The sequence below is a fragment of the Parasteatoda tepidariorum genome, chromosome 1 (genome assembly GCF_982258835.1).
Source record: "Parasteatoda tepidariorum strain Cologne lab strain chromosome 1, Ptep-v5.0, whole genome shotgun sequence".
Classification (NCBI taxonomy): domain Eukaryota; kingdom Metazoa; phylum Arthropoda; class Arachnida; order Araneae; family Theridiidae; genus Parasteatoda; species Parasteatoda tepidariorum.
The window spans coordinates 67460046-67482332 of NC_141755.1; the positions used below are offsets into that span (position 1 = coordinate 67460046).

Sequence of the window (22287 nt, forward strand, 5' to 3'; positions counted from 1 at the left end):
CTAATAACTTTTTCTTAATACTTAAAAAATAAAGTAATATCTAAATAGAACTTTATTTAACAATATAAGTTAATATGTCTTACATTCTTTTTCTTTAAAAAAAAAAAAAAAAAAAAAAAAAAAAAGATTATTAAGTGACTCATTTTACACATATAAAATACTTTTACACTCAGAACTAAATCTTTTAACAAAAATGTGACCTGTCATTTACTTTACCAAATTTATACCACTATTAATTTCACCAATTATAAAATTAAAATATTTTCTTAAAATCAAAATGGTTTGCTTTTGAAATCTAGTATTCATGTTTGATCACTGCACTCTAATACTCAATTTTAAAAAAAATTATTCTAATACATCTGCTAGTGCCAAAGACAAACACTATAATACCAATATGACTACTTTAGCACAAGCAGCAATAAAAAAAAAATAAAAAAACAAAGAAAATAACATAATACTTAGAAACACAATCATCTACTTAACAAATTACTAACCTTTACTACCTTTACTTCTTCGTTTAGCTGATGATGCCATTATTATTTATATGTCAGCATCAAACAATCTGAGAAAAGATAAATGAATTAGTCTTCAATATAAAAATAAACTTATTTGCAAAAAATTTAAATTCTAAAACGAAGCTAAAACAATTCTTAAATAGGGATACAATTTTACAAAATATTGTATAATAACTTGTAAGAATGTAATCTTACAAGTTATTATACAATATTATACAAACACTTTGAGCACCATAAATAATTTAATAATTACGAGCAACGTTAGTGAGTCAAAAATTATTAACATATTTTTCCATAGTCTATCATAAAATTGTCTAAATAAAACAAAATAGAAAAAAGTTTACATGACGGCTCGATTATAAACAGATCTATAAAACAAAATATATAATACAGTTAATTTTGACACACTGAACTTTATAAACAGAAATATAGATACAGATCTATGAGTTATTTCTATATTTAACAAAATTGCCAATAAAAAAAGCTTAATTCAAGTAGGTGATACATGCAGAATAGGCTAGGTTACAGACTTCCATGTTGGGAAGCTACTTATTCTTAACTAGAAAACATTCAAAAAATAGAAACATTCGGAAGCTAATTTCTAAATTTTATGTAGCTACTCTAGTTTATTTCTTTTTTTTCTTCTTTAAACTAATTGTATTATTATTTTTTATATAGAAGGTATTGATTTGTTTCATTTGTGTAACTCTGTTAGGAGGGGTCTGTCCAGACATTTTATGAAAGGTCCGTTTTTGTAAAATTGTGAAAAAATTACTCGTAATTTATGAATATAAAATAAACGTTAAGTCACATTCTTTCAACCAGGGTCCGCTTTTGTGAATTTGTGCAAATAGGGTCCATTATTGCAAAAAAACTTCTTCAAGGAGTTTTTAAATTGTAAAGACATACAAGATTACGCTCAACACTGAAAGTATATAATCAAAAAAATTAAATTTAAAAAAATAAACAGCAACTGCAGCTACTGAACTAGCGATGCAACATATAAATATTTGGTATTTAGCCTCTACTGCTGAACGCAGAATATTAATTTCGGACGAATAAAGGAGGAAGCGTCTGCGAAAGACAAAATTTAGTTCGTTTACATGTCCCCCCCCCTCCTGGGAAAGGTTTATTCGATTAACAAAACAATAATGAAGATAAACAAATTTGTGAAGGGTCCAATTAAAAGATAAATTATTTTGTGAAGGGTCCGTTTTTAAGTTAAAATATTCTGTGAAGGGTCCGCGTTTATGAAAAGATATTTTGTGAAGGGACCCAAATTTCTTCTAAACCCTGGTTAGGTAGTAGAAAAACTTAGCAACAAAACAGTTCATTCTATTTAGGTAATAAAAAGGAATTCTATATTAGTTTATAATATCAGAATCAGTTTTAGAGTTCTGCGATAAATTACCTCAGAAGTTTCAATTGTTCCCTAAGTAAATACAGAAAAACGTTAATTATGAATTCAAAGTTTATAATTTATCATTAAATAGAGCTTACTTTTTTCAGCAATGACTATGTAATAATTTTTGGTTCTTGATGATTGTTAATGAAAGAATCTAAAATATTTAATTATACTAAAATAGACAAAATACTTGATTCTATTGCAATCAAATATAAATTTTATCATTTTGCTTGGTTAGCATTGTAATTTGTCTAGAATTTGGACTTAAATGTCAGACACATAAAAACTAATTTAAGAGATTATTTAGTGGATAATTTTTAATAATGCTTTACCTTTTTGGTTTTATTATTTTAAAAGTGCACATTGACTGTACACAAATTTGGCACATAGCTTGTTATAAAAGAAAATACAACTTATAGACTGTTTTGCAGTTGCATAACCCATAAATAAATTTGATGCCATTTTCTTTAAGTTTATTATATAAATGTTTAAACTCATAATAAAAGAACATTGCCTTATATCTTTAATTTGGAATATTAAAATAAAAAACATGATAGCTGAAAATAATGCTTAAAAAGGAAGACAAATAAATATTACAAGAAAATATTTTTAAGAGGTAACATATGAAAAAATATTCCACAGGTAACCTTTATAATTTTTCTTAATCATCTGCTAATAAATCATATGATGATACAATAGAGAAATCTGGATCTCTTCAGATATAATTTTTAAAAAAACTATACTATGTGATTTTTTGATCAAGAATATGCAAGCAGTGAAAAATAGTTTAAAACAATTATCTTTAATAGTTTCAATAATATCATAACTTACATATTATTCTTATCTAAATACCATAAAAAATATCCTTACAAATAAGAATCCTTGTTATGTTTTGTTAAAACAAAAAGTTATGTAAGCTAATTGTGCAAGACATTTTATGTTTGTAAAATTAAATACTGTGATATATATGTACTATATACATATATACACTTGCCAAATTTTGCAGGTTGCATTATAAAAGTACCTATCACTGATTTTCTATTTCCAGACTAACAATGCAAAAATTGTTTTGGCGGAAAATGGCTTAGTAACATACAACTTTAAAAAAATACAATTCATAAAATAGATTTCCTTTAATAATGCTCTAACTTCGATTACAAACAATAAAAAAACAAACCAAAAGATTAATAAGAAAGTATTAACAATCAGTACGAATCCTATCCTCAGCATTTAACTTAATTCAAAAACTTCATAAACTGCTTATCAATTAATATAGATATAAAATATCATGCATAGTCAATCAAATTTACTTTATAGTAAAAAATATACAATACATATGTGAAATGGAAGTAAAGTGATGCTCTACTTGTTCATGACAGAATATAATTGTTATATAAATAAAGTTTGAAAAACTTATGGACATACCACTAACAAAAATAAATTGATATTATTGAAGCTTTCTAAGATATCAACCTAGTAAATTAAAAAAAAAATTGGTCAATTATGTTAAAAACCAACAGAAGTCAAAATATAATCTTCCATTAAATGTTAAATATCTGATGGCACTATTATTACAAGCATAATATATAATTATTAGATATAATAATACATAATATATAATAATTATATTCTTAACAAATAATCTGACAAATTTTCTTACAAGAACAATTACTTTTTATAAAAAAAACAACAACTATTAACTGTCAGTACTTAATAATAGGAATTAAAACAGGTCATATTTTATTTTCAACTAAAATGTAAGAATATTATAAATCTTGTAAAGCGTAACGATTCGAAGATATTTTTTATAGTGAGAGAGATAACCAAACTGTTTGATTTTATTAATGAATACATACATCATGAAAATCACTCCAATTAATAATGTAAACATTAGTATTATAAACATAATCCTAAAGCTGTTTATCAAGAACGAACCACCAAATATAAATTAGTATTAATGAGTTGAACAGGAAATAAATAAATATAACAATTTAAATTTTATTAAAACAATCATCTAATAATAATTCCTTAAAACAGTCATTTAAAGAATAAATGATCACACACGACGTTGTTATGGAACATAGATGAAGTGACATATACTCGATTTTTAAAGAGATTTCTCACCTAAATATCACTAGATTATAAGGAAATACCTCCTTTGTGGATGAATGTGAATGTTTGATTTCATCTAGGCGATATATATTTTTATGCATTTTATTTTTCGAAGTTACTTCTTCAAACATGCACAAATCAAAGCCGCCATCATAAAATACAACACAACATACAAACATACATGTCACGTGACAGTCCACGAGACAAATTTAGATTTGGTATAGTTTCGAATTACAGCAAAAGATAGTATTTATTTCACCACAAAGAAACAAAAATCATGCTTAATTTTAAAGTATAACTGCAAAATATAACAAATATCAACACTTTTGCAGTTAGGATCAGTAAATATAGCGATGCGAATCACATCAACCCACCACAATTTCTCGACTTCCTACAACAACAGCAGTCGCCATTGTTGAAGTAGCCATGCCAGATTCCAAAACTACGATATAATAATTTAATAGACAAGAAAACAAAATCTAACTTCTACTTTTACCATAAGCATTGAGTCGGAATCCACAATAGAAATCTTTAAATCTCAAGAAAATATTTTAAATTTTGAACTGAAGATTTTAAATTGAAAAAGAGTTGATTTAAAATAATAATTTACCAACGTGCGTTAAAGCAAAAATAATTTTTAAGCAAATTTTAGTAAACTTAAATAATTTTAAAATTAAAAAATATGGTAGTAATATAATCTGATTTATTACGTATTCGAATAATTGAGGCCTATCTGGCTTAGCGGAAACGGTTTGTAACGAGGAGGTAGGCACGAACCTCACCGTAACCCCGAATGTATCTTCGTTCTGTTTTCTAAATTGTCTTTTTACCGGTCTTTTTTCTTGACAAAGGCTTATAAGCCGTGCTTATGTTATTGAGCACCCAAACCTGCCTGTATGTTTACCAGTAAGTAAAATTCAAATAATTAAGTGAAACTGCTTATTTTTGTTGAAAGAGGCATGGTTCGAGGAATAGGCTCGTTTTTTATTTCCTTTCATTTTATTGACCTTAAGGAAAGCATTTAGCATGCTCCACTCATTGCCACTTTGCTAGCCAACCCACAAGCCAATTTTTTGACCCGGCAGGCAAACATGATGTCAGTTCATGATCCCATATATGCTTCGCTCATTCCGCAATAATAAAAAATAAATATTTATAATAAAATGACGCAATTTTTAATACTTATCTTATTTAAGCTTCATAAGAAATTTTTATTTAATGCTAAATTTTGGTAAAAATATCAATAAAGTTATTTTGAGATCCCAAAAATTAAGAGATATTTTTTTTATTCCACTTTAAAAAAAAGTTTTTTTTTTAGGTAGTATTACGAATTCTTGCTTTTTCACGAATATTTTTGGTTCGACTAGCAAACTCTACATTCAATCAATTCTTACATCAGCAGCTCTAAATGTGGATTTCCGCATTTATTTTTTGATTAAAAAATTTCGAAGAACTCTTTTTAATAAATTCTTTAATCTCCGAAATACTATACAAATCGAAAGCATATATTTACTTTCTTAACGTATTATATTTATCGTATATATCGTATTATATTTATTTAACGTGGCTTTAATTACTTATTTTTTGACACTATTCGAGTGTTTCATAAAAATATTTACTCATCATGAGTTGATATTTTAGTAAGTTGTTCTCCGGGCAAAGGGGCTAAAAACTTTAAGATCAGATCATAATTTGCGGATCTGACACAGATGGCTAGAGCACAATGACAAAGGCGGAATCCAGCAAAGAGTCGCCTATTTTGCTACTGCTTGTCCCAATCTTGTATCAATCCTCCAGGATTGATACAATACTACATCAAACGTATTCGAAGAGCTTGGAACCAAAGACAAATTCCGAACAATTGTCAGTCAGTGAATCTGCAATTTCGTTATCGTAGACATCAACGCGAAGGATAATAGTAAAATAGATGATGTAAGGAAATAATACTTACACTAAAGAGACTATTCACCATCAGAGAGTTAAAGGTTCATCAAATGTATGTTTAAAACTCCATCTAAAGTTTTTGATGCAGATACACTAAACAACTTCATTTTTAAGACTCATTTCAGCAAAGTGAGAGAAAAACTTGTAGCTTTTTTCTTCCTTTCTTTTTTTGTAATTCTTCAAGGGAAAAAAAAAGAAGAAAAAAAACACGTGTTCCTATTTTTGGTTTTCAAGCACATTTAAAATAAAACAACTAATATCTGTAGACAATATTTCAGAAATTTGCATGCGTTTTTATAAATGTGCGTGTTCCTCCGCTCCGATTTTATACAATTTTTGCACAAGAATCTTTTACAACTTAAGATGAGTTAATTTTATAAATTACGATTTGCAAAAGCAGATACTTAAATTATCATCGGGATACCTGCAAGTGACGTAGTATGGGCATCTCGATCTTGATTGACTGTTAAAACGTGGCATTTGTCTAGGTAAGAAACTGTTCTTTCCCTTCTATTTCGAGTAAGCTAGCTCGTCAAGTATCAGTTCTCTTAAATGGCACTTTCTAAATTCTTTAACAAAGATTATTTCTCAAAAATTTCAATTCTTTTACTATATATTTACACATAGAATTAAAGCAAAGATAGACACGATGCCAAGGACAACATAAACGAACTAATTAAGCATCGAAGTTGCCGGGCACACAAAACAAAAATATATCATGGTTACAATAAAATACATAAACAAATAATAAATATAAGTTAAGAAAAAGAAGTACACGAGAAAGAATTAAATTTCTACTAATTCGATATGCGATACGGCTCTGTATTTAATTAACTTATCGTTAATTAACATTCTAACTTATGTAGAGAAACTTAGCTCAACTTTAATATGCCAAAGATTGTCTCCAATAGCACATTGTGCAGCTCTAGTGCGACGTAAATAGAATACCTACCTAACTGATAAAGATTAGCTGGCACTGAAGTCATAGGTATAATGCGTGGATGCGAGAAGTCTTCTTCTTTTTGAAGTGTAAATACCCAATTGGGTACTTGCAACTCGAAAAGCAGTGGATTATGAAATGATTATGCCTGTGATTTAAATCTGATTTATTTGGATACCTGTAAGCCTGTAAACGACGTCATGCATGTGTGTTGATTCTGATTGACATCTGAATCGACAGATGCTACGAATTACTTACGATGACGTCACTTGAAGGTGTCCAATTAGATACAAAAAATAACTTTATAAGGTCCGTATTGTGGCCATACATAATCAAAGACCATAAGTTGCGTAATATTTAAAATTTACACTTAAATTACAAATCAACACTTAAATTGCGGAATATTTTATTTAATTTAAGGACCATTATTTAAAGGCTCAAGATAACCATTATTTTAATGTGCAAGATAATACATTTTGTGGTTGTGAGAGATTTTATAGGAAATAATGAGTGATTTAAATAAATTAGCAAAAGTCACTTCCGTGTCAACACTTTACTGGAAAAAGTTTCATTAAGAAATTTTTTTTTTCATTCAATTATAATTTTTAATTACTCAATGATTATAGAGAAATCCATTAATTAATCGATAAATCTGGCATGGTAAAAGTCCGCTGTAACAGCAATTCATAATAGCATATGAAATTGTCGTTATAAGTGAGCCTGTTCTTACAAGTAGATACATATATTCAATGTTAAAATAGAAATAAAAAAATAAACATGAAGTATGCATACAAGGACGCCGGCAGGGGGGGGGGTGCAAGGAGGTGCACTTGCACCCCCTGGCTTTTTTTTTTAAACAATTAAGGAGATACAGAAAAACAATTTTGTTACAAAACTATTATTCAAAAGCAAATAATTAAGTAATTATTGATGCATAACAATTTAAAAATTGTTTAATCAAACAAGAATTGTAATCGTCTTTTTGCTGTCCAAATCTGTTTATAACTTTTTCAATGAATTCTGAGTCATCTTTGATCTTCTGAGTCATCTTTAAAATCTATTCATAAGTCGAACACTCGAAAGTAATTTTTTGTCTAAACTGTCAAAAAAAGATTTTTTTCTTTGGGCAGATATCTAAGCTATATTTTTAAATTTTATTTAATAAAATATAAATAATATTATTTTTTCTATTAGTTATTTAGATTAACAAAGAGGTATAACACAAACTGACTTCTCACAACTGTAAAACTTCATCACGAACACCAATACCAATGTTAAGCGTGCACAAACACGCTAGTATACGAAACTACTGTTTGTAGTTATGTAGGTTCAGAGTCAGTAGCTATGAATCTCGATGAATTTAAAGAAATGTATCTCGAAAAAAATTAACTGATGGAAGTATATGTAATAACAAAACAAAATGTAATTACAGAATATTTTTAATTTTTTTTTTTTTTTTGGGGGGGGGGTAGTTTGTTAGAGGGTTGCACCCCCTTTTATATTATTCTGCCGGCGCCCTTGTAAGCATATCTCTTTTTATTTTATTTTAGACTATACTACTTTTGCCTATACATTGTAAGATGAATCCTGTAGTACTTGAATTTAGAAATTTCTTCGCCAGGAATGTTTGAACTAGCTTCCAAACCGTTACGAGTGTTTGAAAGATGTATGGAAAAAAAAAATGAAGAGCTGCATCTTAAGACGCCATTGATATCAGTGGATGTGGATTTCGATAGTAAATTGTCAAAAAGGAAATATGATAAATATGCGATTCACAAAAGGAGCATTCTTTTGAAGTGGGTGGCAGGATTTCTAAAAATAGCAGAAAAATATTTATTAAGAACAGATCAATTTAGCTTTTGTTACCCACACACATACCTTCATATAAATAAGACCCAAACACACCTGTATATAAAATTTCTTAAAATTGTAAGAAAACGTTGACCGTTTTCCATTTTTTTGTATTAATACGAGAAGTAAATAAAAATGACATCCATTTAAAGTTTAAACAGTTGAAACCCTTTACGTATAATATTTCTCTCTTAAATAGAAAAAGAAAAGTATTTCTCCCATTTTTTTTCTCCTATTAGCCGAAAGATAGTAATTTTTAACTCCTTATAAACGTTAATTTTCTGCATCTTTACTACGTATTTGCATTTTAACAGTGAGTTGGAAATTTGTTATAATAGTGGACTTTTCGTATTATGATGCCATACACTTGTTATATAAAGCTTTTCCATGTGCTTTTTCTGAAGATAGTTGCAAGTGTTTAAACGCATGTTTAACAACATAGTATCAACTCCAAAAGAGTAATTTTTATGGCGTTCACGTGTTTTCAAAGAATAGGATAACTAAGCAAGCAACAGACTCAAGTTCAAGATAAACTATCAGAGCGTGAAGGCGGAAAGAAAAAAAAAATCGCTGTGCAAATCGAGGACTAATTTAGCGTTAGAATCAAACTCTAAATAACACGTTTTTTTTAAATTTTATTTTAAGTCTTAGTAAACATTTTTACTTTAGAAAATATTTAGTCTTAATTACGAAAAGTTTATTGCCTTTCTTTACTTTATTCATTTATCAATTTGTTTTTTATTTTGTTTGTTCATTTCCTTGTAGAATAATCAATTTTCTATAAAAAAAAAAAATAATAAATCTGGAATAAACATAACTGCAATCTAAACAATTCTTTGAATTTATTAACGTTCATTCTTGATGATGATTTTAGATAATTCACAGCTATTACGAGTTTGAATTTATAACAAGTCTTGCACCTAGCATTGAAGTACAGAGGAACTAAGTATTCCCGTATTAGGAGAAAATTTAAAATATAATAAATCAAACAAATTTTTTATATCTTTGTATATCTTTTCATAATTGTGTTTATATCTTTTCATTTCAATTTGATTTCCAAAACACTCTTAATATATGTTTGTAAAGTGGTCATACATTTTAAAATATGATTGAAACACTTATTTTTGGAGATACACCTTTTTATTAGGTAAAGTAATTTGTCTTTGATAAATAAATACAAAGTTATAACAGTTAAATGTAATAATTAAATGCAATATTTAAATATATTAAATGTATTACATTTAAATATAACATTTAAATATTTTTAAGTCAAATATAACCCTATAAAAATTTAAATCGGTCGACTGATTACTTTATTTAATCAATTTAAAATGCTATAACGCTTCATAAACTTCGTAAAATATTTTGTAAACTTTTTTTTAAACAGCGCGAACTTACATCTACATCGCTAACTCTTGAAACCAAAGAATATCAGGGGTATCTACACCGAAGAGCCATTGCATTATGACCACCCTGCTAATAGCATGTAGGACCACCTTTAGCCCTCAAAACTGCTAGCACCCGCCGTGGCATTGATTCCACAAGGTGCTGATAGGTTGTCTGAGGTATCTGGTACCAAGCGCTCACCAACTGGTCCAGCAATTCCCTCACATTGCGAGGGTAGCGTAGCAGCACGAATTTGGTTTTCCAAGTATGACCACAAATTCTCTATTGGATTAAGGTCAGGTGAATTTGGGGGCCAAGACATGACTTGAAAGTCACTGGAATGCTCCTCGAACCAATTCATGACGATTCGACCCTTATGACATGGTGCATTATCCTGTTGGTAAACACCATCCCCCGCAGGAAAAACTGTTGCCATTAATGGGTGAACCTGGTCTGAACCTATGTTAAAGTAGCTTACAGACGTCAGGGATTGTTCTATGAGGATTGTGGGTCCTAATGTGCCCTATGAAAACATTGTTCCTAGGCGAGAAACCATGAAAACCTGGGAGAGCCCATTGTTATAGATGGAGGGTGGTCATAATGTAATGGCTCTTCGGTGTATATCCCTTCTATATTCTTTGCTTGAAACGACGGTGCACAGCCTCCTTTTTGCTTGCTTTCAAATCGTGTGAAATGATGAAAATAAAACTTATTGAGTAAAAACTATTGTTTTGTTAATAAGAAATAATATTATTTCTTGCAGAGGATTTTCTTCGATTACGAAACAAAAGTAAAAAAATTCTTTATCTCGCATTTGATTTGCTTAGAGCATGTCATCATAAGACGCGCTATTTTTAGTGATCCAATCAAATCCAATGCTCTGGTAACGTCATATAGTTGATTCTTTTTCAAGAATGAATGTTCTCCTTATTTATAGAAATCTGTCGCCAAGTCAAGGATTCCAGTAAGACTACGAAACTATAACCCCTTTTGTCAATAATTCTATGATATATATCGTAAAAGATGGCACGAATTCCGTCAGATGGCACGAATTAAATTTTTAAAAACTTTTATATTGCTTTGAAAGCTTCCTTATGTCATTTGATAACGCAAAGGTCTTTTCTTAACTTTCAACGGAGTATAACAATAAAATCTGTCATTCTTATTATTCTTTATTATAAACTATCTACTGTAATATTTAATTCTCCCGGTTTTTTTCACCTTTTAAAAATAAGCTAGCGATGAATTAGATAGTTTTAATACCACTTTTTTCTCTTTTCCTGGTTAGTAACTGCCGTGCTTAATTTATTTGAGAGAAAAAAAAAGAATTGCTCTTTACTCTATAAATATAATATATTATAAATATAATTTATATTAATATAAATATAATTTCTGATAAAAAATGCACTCCCTGCAATTTTTTTAAAAAATGCACAAGGTATTATGAAAAAATAAAAAGAATTAACGAAATAAAATGTATTATTATTTAAAATTTAAAAATAATTTCTTCACTGAGAAAAAAAAAGCATGGTCAAAACTACTAAAATATGATAAAATGCACCGTGTTTCTGGCTCTATGAGAACACTAAAATCTCGGTAATTTTTACAGAAACACTTTGGTAATGTTTTGGTAAAATTAACAGTAAAATGTCTAATTTTATAATATATCTTAAAATATGGCAAATGTTGGGACAATTTGGTAAGTTTATAATGACATCTTGAACCAGAGCTTAAAAAAATTATTTATTTGGTTAAACTTATTTTCCAGTTTAGTATTTTTACTAAATGTATGGTGATAAGAACTATAGTTTTAAGCACCTGATTTTCCGGCAAACCGTTATCATATATGAGCGGAAAAATTACCAAATGAATGGTTTAAATACCGTAAATGTTGGTTTTAATACCAGAATTTTTTTTATAAACCAGGAATTTAATTATTGTACAGTAAGGTAATTTGACCAGAATTTTTTTTCCGTGTAATTTGTTATCATACACACTTTTCCGCATAATCTGAATCAATTACTATTCAATAACTATTCAATCAATGGTATTATTTAATCCATACCGTATTCACAACTATAATTTATTCATCCATATCCGGAATTTACCGAACAAGAAATTTTAAATTTACCAGTTAACGTATAGATTTTATTTATCGAAAAAGTCTTAATTAAAATCTTTACTTATTTATTCGATAAGTCTTTATTTATCGAAGGCAGTTAGAAGTATATAAATATAATTTTAACAACTTTTCCTCTTAACCAATGATGAAATTTGTAAATTTTGGTTGTTTGGTTTTTCCACTTTTTCCCCTAAGTCTTAAAAATAATGTAATTTTTGTTTTTGCTTTGTAACCTTGTTCTTAATAACTTGTCACGGGTGTTATGTTCGAAAAGTTTCATAAGAAATTACAAGGGACCCGAAAACTTTTTCATCTACATTACATCACTTAACCGTTGAAATTATTTACTTAGTTTAAGACTAATTGGATTACTCATTCAGCTATAAAGAGAATTAGATCTAGAAATTATCGCCACAGTTTTTGCTTCAGCAATAACGGATTACTATGTTTTTGGTAAGTATTAATTTTTACTTTCTTTAAAAGTTTGACTTTTGTAGTATATGCAAAATTAAGCTACATTTCATTTTACCAATTGTAAAATTGAGTTAATAAATTACTTCATAATTTCATACTTTTCAAAACTAATTTTTAACCTATGTAAATAATTTTCTATCTAAATTTAAATCTGTCACTTTAACCTTAGCTTTTGGTACAGTATAAGGGTAATGAAATATTGTGAATGAGATTTGTATGATCCTCCTTGTCACAAAAAAAAAAAAAAAGAAATCTATAATTCTAGTGACATTAATATTATACTAATTTAGTTAAGATAGTTATCAGCATTAGATTTTTATATTTTCATCTCCTTCTCCTGAGCGGACTTTTAGAAATCATTCTTTTTGCTCGTTTCTAAGCTGTTCATTTTATTAAAGTTTCCCTGAATTGAAACTCTGTAAAAAAGTTAAATGTGTCGCGCTTAAACAATTATTTCAGCTTGATTACTAAAAAAAAAAAAAAAAATGATGGACTGCATGGGTTTTTGAAATTACTTGTATGAATAATGCTAAGGTTACTAAAACTCTGAATACTAATGGGCTGCACCCCCTGCTCGCTAACGCTCGCCAACCACCAAAAATTGCTACGCAATCTTATATGATTTGCTTCGCAAACCAAAGCTCGCTTCGCTCGCTACTAACTTAGTTACATTGCAAATGCGCAAAATTCTAAGTATTCAAAACAATCATTCAAATCCATATAAAAACTTTTTTTTAAAAAAAAAAATTACATCTTTTTAGTAAATACTAAGTCATTAAAATAAATTTGAATTCAAATAAATGACATGTAATTCGTTAAACCTATTAGAAATGTGTTATAGTATAATTCGTAATATAAATCAAAAATCGTCAAATAAATTCGTAATATATAAATTCGTGACAAAAAAAGCGCTTTCGACAAAATACTAAAATAGAGATCTATCGACAAAGACTACTCTCTTCTGCCTAGCTTAATAGTATGAGATTGCCGCAGCTGACGCTCTCTGGTTATTTCCGTTTTTAAAAGCGCTATATGTTGAGCCACCTCAGCTAGATTTGGCATGTGACATTTTTAGCTGCAATCATTGGTTGATTCGCCGTGTAAGAGAAATAGTAACGTAAACAAAACAAAGCAAAAGTTGCCACCGGTGGAAAAGAAATACAGCCAAAATTTGGGAGCCACGTAAGAGAATTATATATATTAGATGGCTATTTCGATTTTAAATGAGTGTTACTCGGCAATGGGCACCAAGTAGTGATTTTCCGATCCAGCAGCTTTTAACAACTCGCACTCCTGATCAGCATTAAAAAAAATTGATTTTTTTTTCTCTTCCTAAGTCAGAGAGCAATTTTTAAAAGACATAAAAGCTTGCATTATAATTGTGACCAGCTACAGCAGTCAAGAGAACCAAGTAGTTAAGAGCCTTTGGGTTGTAATTTAACCACCCGGTAAAATTGTCCGAGTACCCGGTACAGGGTAGTAAATTTTTCATGCGTGATCCGGGTAATAAGTATCTGACTGTGAAATATCTCTAATAATAGGTATCTATTTGCTATAATATTTAGTAAATTACTTTTGAAAAATTTGTAGTCTGTTTTACTTAGAAGGTTGGAAACCGCTAGTCTAGCTATATACAAGTAGTATACGGAGATATTTAGCCTTTGTCTTGTATAAACAACACCCAAAACATATATGTAAAGAATATAGCTTTTATACTTAGAATATGTTAAATTGAGAGTTTTCTGTTTTTCTGCTAATACTCACAATGTACATAAAAAATATCAATAAAATTTAAAACGAAGAAAAAAAATATAGATATAGTGAAATTTATTATGGGTATTCATAATTCGAATTTCAGTTTAAGGGGAAAAAATAATAATTATGAATTTTGTGACATTTGCCAATAACGAAATAATTGCAAATCCAAAAATGTAATATCTGATCATATCTTAAGAGACATAACTTCTTTTCTATCAACTTGATCCGAAAATTCTTTTAACTAGTTGGATTTAAAGTTAAAAAAATTATTAATTTTAGCTGTATAATCATTTTAAGTTGTCACGCAGCAAATTTAATTTCCTCTTTCTTCTAACACAAAAACCTTATATGCTAGCTGTAAAAAAAAAGAAAAAAAAGAAAGAATAATTGATCATATTTTACGAAAGCAATTTTATGTCTTGTTTCTTTTGCAAATGCAGATTTTAAAAATTTACAATGTTTTTTTTCTTTTTAAATTTAACCATGCATTTATAAATGTAATTGATTCATAAGTGTTGTATTTGTCATTGGTTTATTTTTACATGATTTCACTGACTTTAACAATGTTAATTATTTTATGATGTCATTTAACACTTCAAGATCACAATTAAATAAACAAATCCAGTTATATGCATCAGAATAAGCCTGAAAATATAAATAGTCTTTCGTAAGATGTGGCACACCCATTTCCTTTCTTTGTTATCTTTGAAGTGCGTGCACGTTATAAGTAGACATCTTAATCGATTCGCGAAAACAAAACAATACAATTTACATTGAAAATATTTTTGTATTTGTTGTATAAGAGGACATTTTATAAAGTAACTAGGAAGTTCTGCCCATTGCTGACTTCGATCACCAACCCTCACGATTCTATAGTAACTGTATTCTTCTTAACTATAAATTAATTTTAAAATTAAAAAATAATTAATTAAAAAGTACCATTTTTAATATACAGTTCCCACCGCTTATTAAAATAGCATACGTTCAGGGGACTTTTGACTTCATAAAGTGATTGATTTTATAAAGTGTCTAATGATTAAAAAAAGGGTGATTTCAAAGAAATTTTCAAGTATATTAACAGGAGCCGCGGTGGTTCAGGATATGGAGCTTTCGCCTCCTAATGAGGTAACCCAGGTTCGAATGTCATTGGTGGCTGATTGATACGAATTATGCTCCCGGCTAAACAGCATAAAATATCCTTAGTGGTAGATGGATCATGGGTTAAAATGCCCTTGCAGTCGGGCTAACCATGGGATATTTTCCGCTCCATGAAACGCAAATGCGGATTAGTTTCATCCAAAAGACCTCAAAGATGACTATATTGTTCCGATGCATAATCCAGATGATCTCTTGTCTTCTGTGTTGGGATTAAAATTACAAGACTATGGAGGTGAACATTGATAGTCGTGAACTCAGATTTGGATCGGTTGTTCAACACTGGTTATAAAATTAAATACGAAAAGCTAAATCACTTACAACATTCTTGCATAATTTTAACTGTTTTAATTTATATTAGATATTTTGATCATATATTCACAGGAGAGAGGGGGGGATAGTTTTAGAATAACGGGTTTTAAAATAATTATTGTTTGATTACCCGAATTTTAAAATTAAACATATAACAACGCTTGAAAATTTATAAAAGTTTCTGTAACCTTCAGTATTTTATTGAATGTCATTTTACTTTTCGAATTTATCTTAAAATACCTTTCAATAGTCTCCTATTTACCCTTCAATTTCCCCTAAAAGTGTACTCAAAACCTGTAGCTTTTTTTCTTTTGAGCGTGAATGGCTAATTGGAATTTGTTGTACATACTTTGAGAGAAATGAAAATTCTAAATTTTCCGAAAAGAAAAAGTACGATATTTTTCGTTTTCATTTTAAAAACAAGCACTCTCCAAAAGCGTGATTTTCATTTTATGAAACGGTGATAATGGTTTCATTCAAGAATGCATTTAACATGATTTTCTTTATCATGTTTTGAAAGTGTAATGATTCTATTCTTTCAATTTTGATTTTAATAAGTGGCATATTTTATAATCCCGCAATTTTATGAGCGTCAGTTACTGTATTAATAAAGTCAAAGATTTTAGTTCTAATACGATAAAATTCAAACTTAATGATTTTGCAGAGTTAAAACTGCAACACTATTCACAAACTTGTTTTTTAAATTTTTATTTAATTTTCGAACGCTACATATTGCGTATATATATATATATATATATATATATATATATATATATATATATATATATATATATATATATATATATATATATATATATATATATATATATATATATATATATATATATATATATATATATATATATATATATATATATATATATCATTCTGAGTTAAATTTCGTGCTCCGCATTTATTTTTAAGCAAGCGGTACTTTCAAAATAAAAGTGAATTTTTTGAGGCGGTAGGGATATAAGATTAATTTATTTTTTTCAGTTGATAAACGCATAAAACTGTTTTTTAAACTTAATTTAATTATAGTAATTTTAGTAAAATATATTTACTAGTTGGTAGAGTAAATCACAACGAATTTTTTTAAATGACATAAAACAAATCCCGATTCACTTTGTTTACGAACCGTAAATAATTTTTCATTACTGTAATATTTTGAAATGGATTTACGGAGAATGCTACTTCATTATTTATTTCTTTTTGAACAATGGATTGTAAAATTTTACGATTTATTCATCTGTAAAATTCATTTACAGCAGCTTGTTTAATAATCTTAAAATTCATTTATTTAGATTTAGAACTAGCTGTTTATTTCAACTTTTAATCATTAATCCATGTTAATAAATATGATATTAACTTTGTAGCACACTCTAAAAAAATAATCTCGCAAAAAAGAAATTTCATAGTATTATCGAAAAGAAATATTGTCCTAAAACGATTTTCCATTGTTGATAGCTTATTTTTAGTTACCAGAAAACAACATGGAATGATCTAGTTTTCACACCTTAATTACCATATTTCTTTGTTTATCATCAGCATAAAAATAATAAAAGTTATATAAATATTATTTACCTATAAAAATATATGTAATCCTAATTTAAAGGAATTTACCTAAAATATCTACTTATTCTATTCTACTCCGCTATTAATACTTTCTGATTCTAATTATTATTTCAAATTAAAAGCTTAAAACTAAAAATGGTGCTCTTTTATTACAATGGTATCCTACAATATTACGAAACAATATTTCATGATACACATACTTAAATTGGTATCAAAATTTGTTAACAGTTTTACAGTTGCATATCATCAGGTTGTTTTCCAATAAATTTTATTATTGTATAATTTTAAATTAGAGTTAAAGAGAGGCATGTAATCTTTAAGTATTTAACGATCAGCTTCTTGCACAAAGTTACAAAAGTTTTATTTAATATAGAAGCTTTATTGATAAATGCTCAAAATATTATTGCTGTTCATTCTTGACAATCTTTATGTTTTCTGCATCCGTAATCTTTGCTGAAATCGTGCCCCTTTGGTAAATTTTAAATTTTTGAAAATTATGGTTCCATATTTTTTTCCTTCACAAGCACTGAAATCAAAAAGTTTACTAAAGAAGCAAGATTCTAAATGAGAAACTAAAAAGTGGTTCCTGAAAAGTACCGTCTAGTATTGAAGTACATTAGGGTAGATGGAAGGAAGTAGCTTTGAAATATATTAAAAATTGCATCGAATTCATACGATATTTTTGAGGATAATTAAATTTGTCCATAAAATTAATTGCGGCCTTTTTTTTTTAAAAGTTAAATTCAAGTTACACTCGGATAAAATTGTTATGTCTAAATTCTTTTTAGTTTATAACATTAAACTGGGATAAAAAAGGTGCTTTTAGTTGAAAGTGAGCGTTACGTATAGTCAGGATTATTTAGTTTTAATTCTTTTTGCTTTTCTAATTACAAAAATGAATATAAATACTAGTTACTAATTTAAATTGAAAACTAACATAATATATGTAATTCTTCCCTTCAAAATTTTTCTTCTTTTACTTGAAAAAATTAAATTCTTTTTGTTTTTCATTTTTTCTTATAAATACAAAAATGATTTCAAAAATATTGGTTACTAATTTTAATTGAAAACTAATATAATATATGTATTTCTCGCCTTCAAAATTTTTCTTCTTTTACTTGTAAAAATTAAAAAGGACTGAAAATAAAACTATAGTTTGAATCTAAAAACTAGTTTTATTTATTTTTGTTTAACTATTTTTATTTCCAATTATTGCGCCTTGATTTTTATTGTTGAAGAAAATTTAGTGGTGACATCTATTGAATATTTAGTGAAACACAAAGTAACCCGAAGTTTCTGCCATAATAATGCAAGTTGATTGCTTTTGCTTATGAACAAATAAATTAAACTTTTTACTTTTAAAAAATATTATTTAAGCTTTGAATATTGTAAAGAATTATGCATGTCATTTATATCAGGAATGTTTCAAACAATTTGAACATTTTATACGTATATAACTTTTTATACAAAATTTATAACGTTGACTTGATATCTGATACTATTAAGTTGTTGAAAACTATTATAGTTTCTTCGCAATCTATCATTAATTTCGTTAACTGGTTTAAATAGATATTTAACTAACCATAATATGCCACATAAATAAAAAAAGGTTCACTTTATTCTTGACATATAAGAATAAAATTTTAAAATAAAAATGAAATTAAATATTTTTAAAAAATTTTATTTAATAGTTTTTATGCTTATAATAAATATTAACTAATATTTTGATCGATTTGCACGCAATTTAATTATAATTTTGGTTGCGCTATTTATTTATTTTGAAAAATAGAGCAAAATTATGTAAAGTTTCGCGTTTTGGACAAAGCTTATGAAACAAAGCGTGCGTTTGATCACCTAACTAAGAGGGTTTTCGTAGAGGGGATTATTAAACTTCATAATTCAACGAAAAGGTTCATAATTCAATGTTATCTAAATGTTTACATGGTTTAGCATATTTTTAATCAGAAAGAAACCTCCCCCCCCCCCAAAAAAAAAACATAAGGCAATGTTAGAAAAACCTCGTTATTGATTTCTGATAATTATTTGTTTAAACTCTTTCTTTTATGATTTAAAAATATATGTAACCCTTTTTGAAAATAAACTATCTTTAACAATAGAAAAGGTAAAAAAAAACGGTAGACAAAAGTGCAGCGACTCCACTATTTATCGCTTTTGCGAACCCAATCTGAACCGTTTAAAAGCTGTTTGTCGTAATGCTGCATGCAATTACGTTAAATACAGGGACTAAAAAGAATTACTGCCACTCTATTCTACTAGGTATCGTATGGAAATACACACTACAACTAATAATAAGAGTGAATGTTAACTATCTTTGAAGAAATTCATTGTATTATTTTAAAAGTATTGAAGGGAAATGTATATGTAATGTGATAAAATAGAATAATTATTATAATAAAAACTAAGAAAAACTTAGATAAAAAGCAGAAAATAAATTTAAAAAAATTGCATATTCGATTCTACTTCCAATGTACTTGTACCAAACGGAGGATTTATATTGCAAATAGCACTAGTTTTGAGGCTGGAGTGACTGATGATTCCCAGGAAGTGAGGCCGAATGGGATGGGGGTCGAGTTCAGTGACATTACGTTTTTCAAAACATAAATTTTTTGATTACAGCACATTAATATATAAAATTTTCAATTACAGTGCCGTCTGGTAATTAAAACATAAAAACTCAAATTGAAGGTCATTTTATGAAAAATCCAAATCTGCAATGAAAAAATGGAGGTTTCCATTTAAGAATCTAAAAATGCCTCCACCTTAAAAGATGAGGTAGTGGTATCTAGTTCAATAAATTTAATATCACATTTCGTATTTTTGTATTTTCGATTCAACGTGTATTTCTCGAGTTGAACGTTTTGATAGATATGAGACTCCCTGTACACTTTTAAAATGACTCTTAGTGTGCATATTCATAGTATTCACTCTTCCGCTGAAGAAAAATTTCTATTTTTTTCATGATTACATCAAATTTCTATTCCGTCATACATAATTTTTTTCCTTCGCAGACATTTATTGGTGTTCAAATTATTTTATCCTCATTCAAACACTTATTTTTTATAAAATAAAATAAGTATTCTAAGTATTATATATGTATTGTAAATATTAAGAATGCTATTTTTCTAAAAACATAAATTTTTTTTCCCGTTTACATTTAAATACTTAAAATATTATTTTTATATATCCTTTTTAGCTGAACGTCATTGCATGGTGTCTGGCTGCTTTTTCTGTTGAAGGAAATGAGAACTATGAGAGACATTCTCTTATGAGTCCTTATTATCATGAGCGTCCTTACTATCGAGAAAGAACTAATTATATCAGACACCAGGATGGAGGGAAACAAGTCAGGGATTACGATGAAAGTCGCCTAAAAAGACTTCTAGAGAAATACTCTGACTATGAGGACAAGGATTTTGATTCAAGTGATTACCAGTACGTCAAGGATTTACTGCGTAAAAACAGATTAAACCGCGGTCACCAATCATCCAGTCATGCTGTTGGTGATAAAGAAGATCACGCTAAGAAATCACATGATCGGGGATATTATGAGAAAGAAAAAGAATATGGTTATGAAAAATCATATGGCTATGAGCGTGAAGTCAAAAGTCATGACAAGGCAGCGCATTCAGAAAGTCATGGTCATGGTTATGATCATGGAAATGGTCGAAAAGAGCATGAAATAAACGACCAATTTCTTCGAGATCTTGCGGAGGAGAACAGGAAGCGGATCAGGGGATCCAATTCACGAGGTCGAAAAAATGAACTTCGTGAATTGATTTCCTCAGAACACCGAGAAACAGATTACAACAGTTTTCCCAATTCAAGATTTTTCAAACGATCGGGTCCAATAATGAACTATTCCCCAAATTTTGTTCCAAAGACATATTCTTATGGTACAGATGAGCCATTGAAACGATTTCGCCAGTTATCTCTCAGTGGAATTCATGGACTGGGTGGAATTAGAATGCATGGTCTGAATTACGGATACAATCCTTTGAGATATCGAATAAGCGATTTTAACATTAACTTCAAAAATCCATTCTCAGAGCTAAAAGATTCCTTTAGAATGATCTGGATTTAACAGTATAACAGCTTAAATTATTTAATTCTACAGCGTTTTTAATTAATGTGTCATAATTACGAAATTTGTGAATTGTTTTGAACTTGAAAAATAAATCAGATTGCTGAATTGGTGGTTTAGAGAAAAAAATAAAAATGGGTAATAATAAATAAAATAGTTAATTATTAAATTAGTTCTTAGTAAAGCCTGAGATTACAAAACTGAACACAAGAAAACAAATCTTTGCATTTATAAGTTTTCAGAAAATAAAATAAAATTATTCCTACAATTTATAAAAGATTATTGTATGAACAGAAGCAGGATTACTGTTATTGATTGAGACTTTCGACCGATTTTTAATTCTACCGTACTAAACAATAATTTATCTCAAAATATTTGGGCTATGGAAATTGTAATAAACATGTGACTGTTTTGTTTCTCGATTTCTATACAATGTCAAAACAGTTAGGTCAGTAGTTACAGATGTTCATATTTTCCTTACTTTTGTGTTATAAAACGTTCTATTACTTACAATCTTAAGTGAGTTGCTTGTAATGCATAATTATATTGATTTTTGATCTCCTTTGACTTAATTGAACTTAAATTGTACGAAATTTTATGAGATATTTATTGTTTAAAAAGTAACTTACATCATGT

General features: G+C 28.2%; 2 protein-coding genes across 3 annotated transcripts in view; one reads left to right on the plus strand and one right to left on the minus strand.

The window, feature by feature from the left end:
- LOC107437577 (uncharacterized) overlaps positions 1 to 4459 on the minus strand; it is a 29439-nt gene extending 24980 nt beyond the window's left edge. Inside the window, exons 1-2 of one of the 2 annotated variants that reach the window (XM_043051802.3) lie at positions 4045 to 4459; positions 495 to 562 (exon numbers count right to left, since the gene is read on the minus strand). In XM_043051802.3, the coding sequence (XP_042907736.2) occupies positions 495 to 534 (40 nt within the window). In that variant the 5' untranslated portion in view covers positions 535 to 562; positions 4045 to 4459. The remainder of the gene's footprint in view (positions 1 to 494; positions 563 to 4044) is intronic. The other variant, XM_043051803.3, reaches the window with a different exon arrangement.
- An 8135-nt stretch (positions 4460 to 12594) lies between these two features.
- On the plus strand, positions 12595 to 21782 carry LOC139425494 (uncharacterized). Its single transcript, XM_071180504.2, has 2 exons — positions 12595 to 12728; positions 20764 to 21782. Exons 1-2 carry the CDS (start codon positions 12720 to 12722, stop codon positions 21649 to 21651), a joined length of 897 nt encoding a protein of 298 aa, XP_071036605.2. The 5' UTR covers positions 12595 to 12719; the 3' UTR covers positions 21652 to 21782.
- Positions 21783 to 22287: the final 505 nt, after the last annotated feature.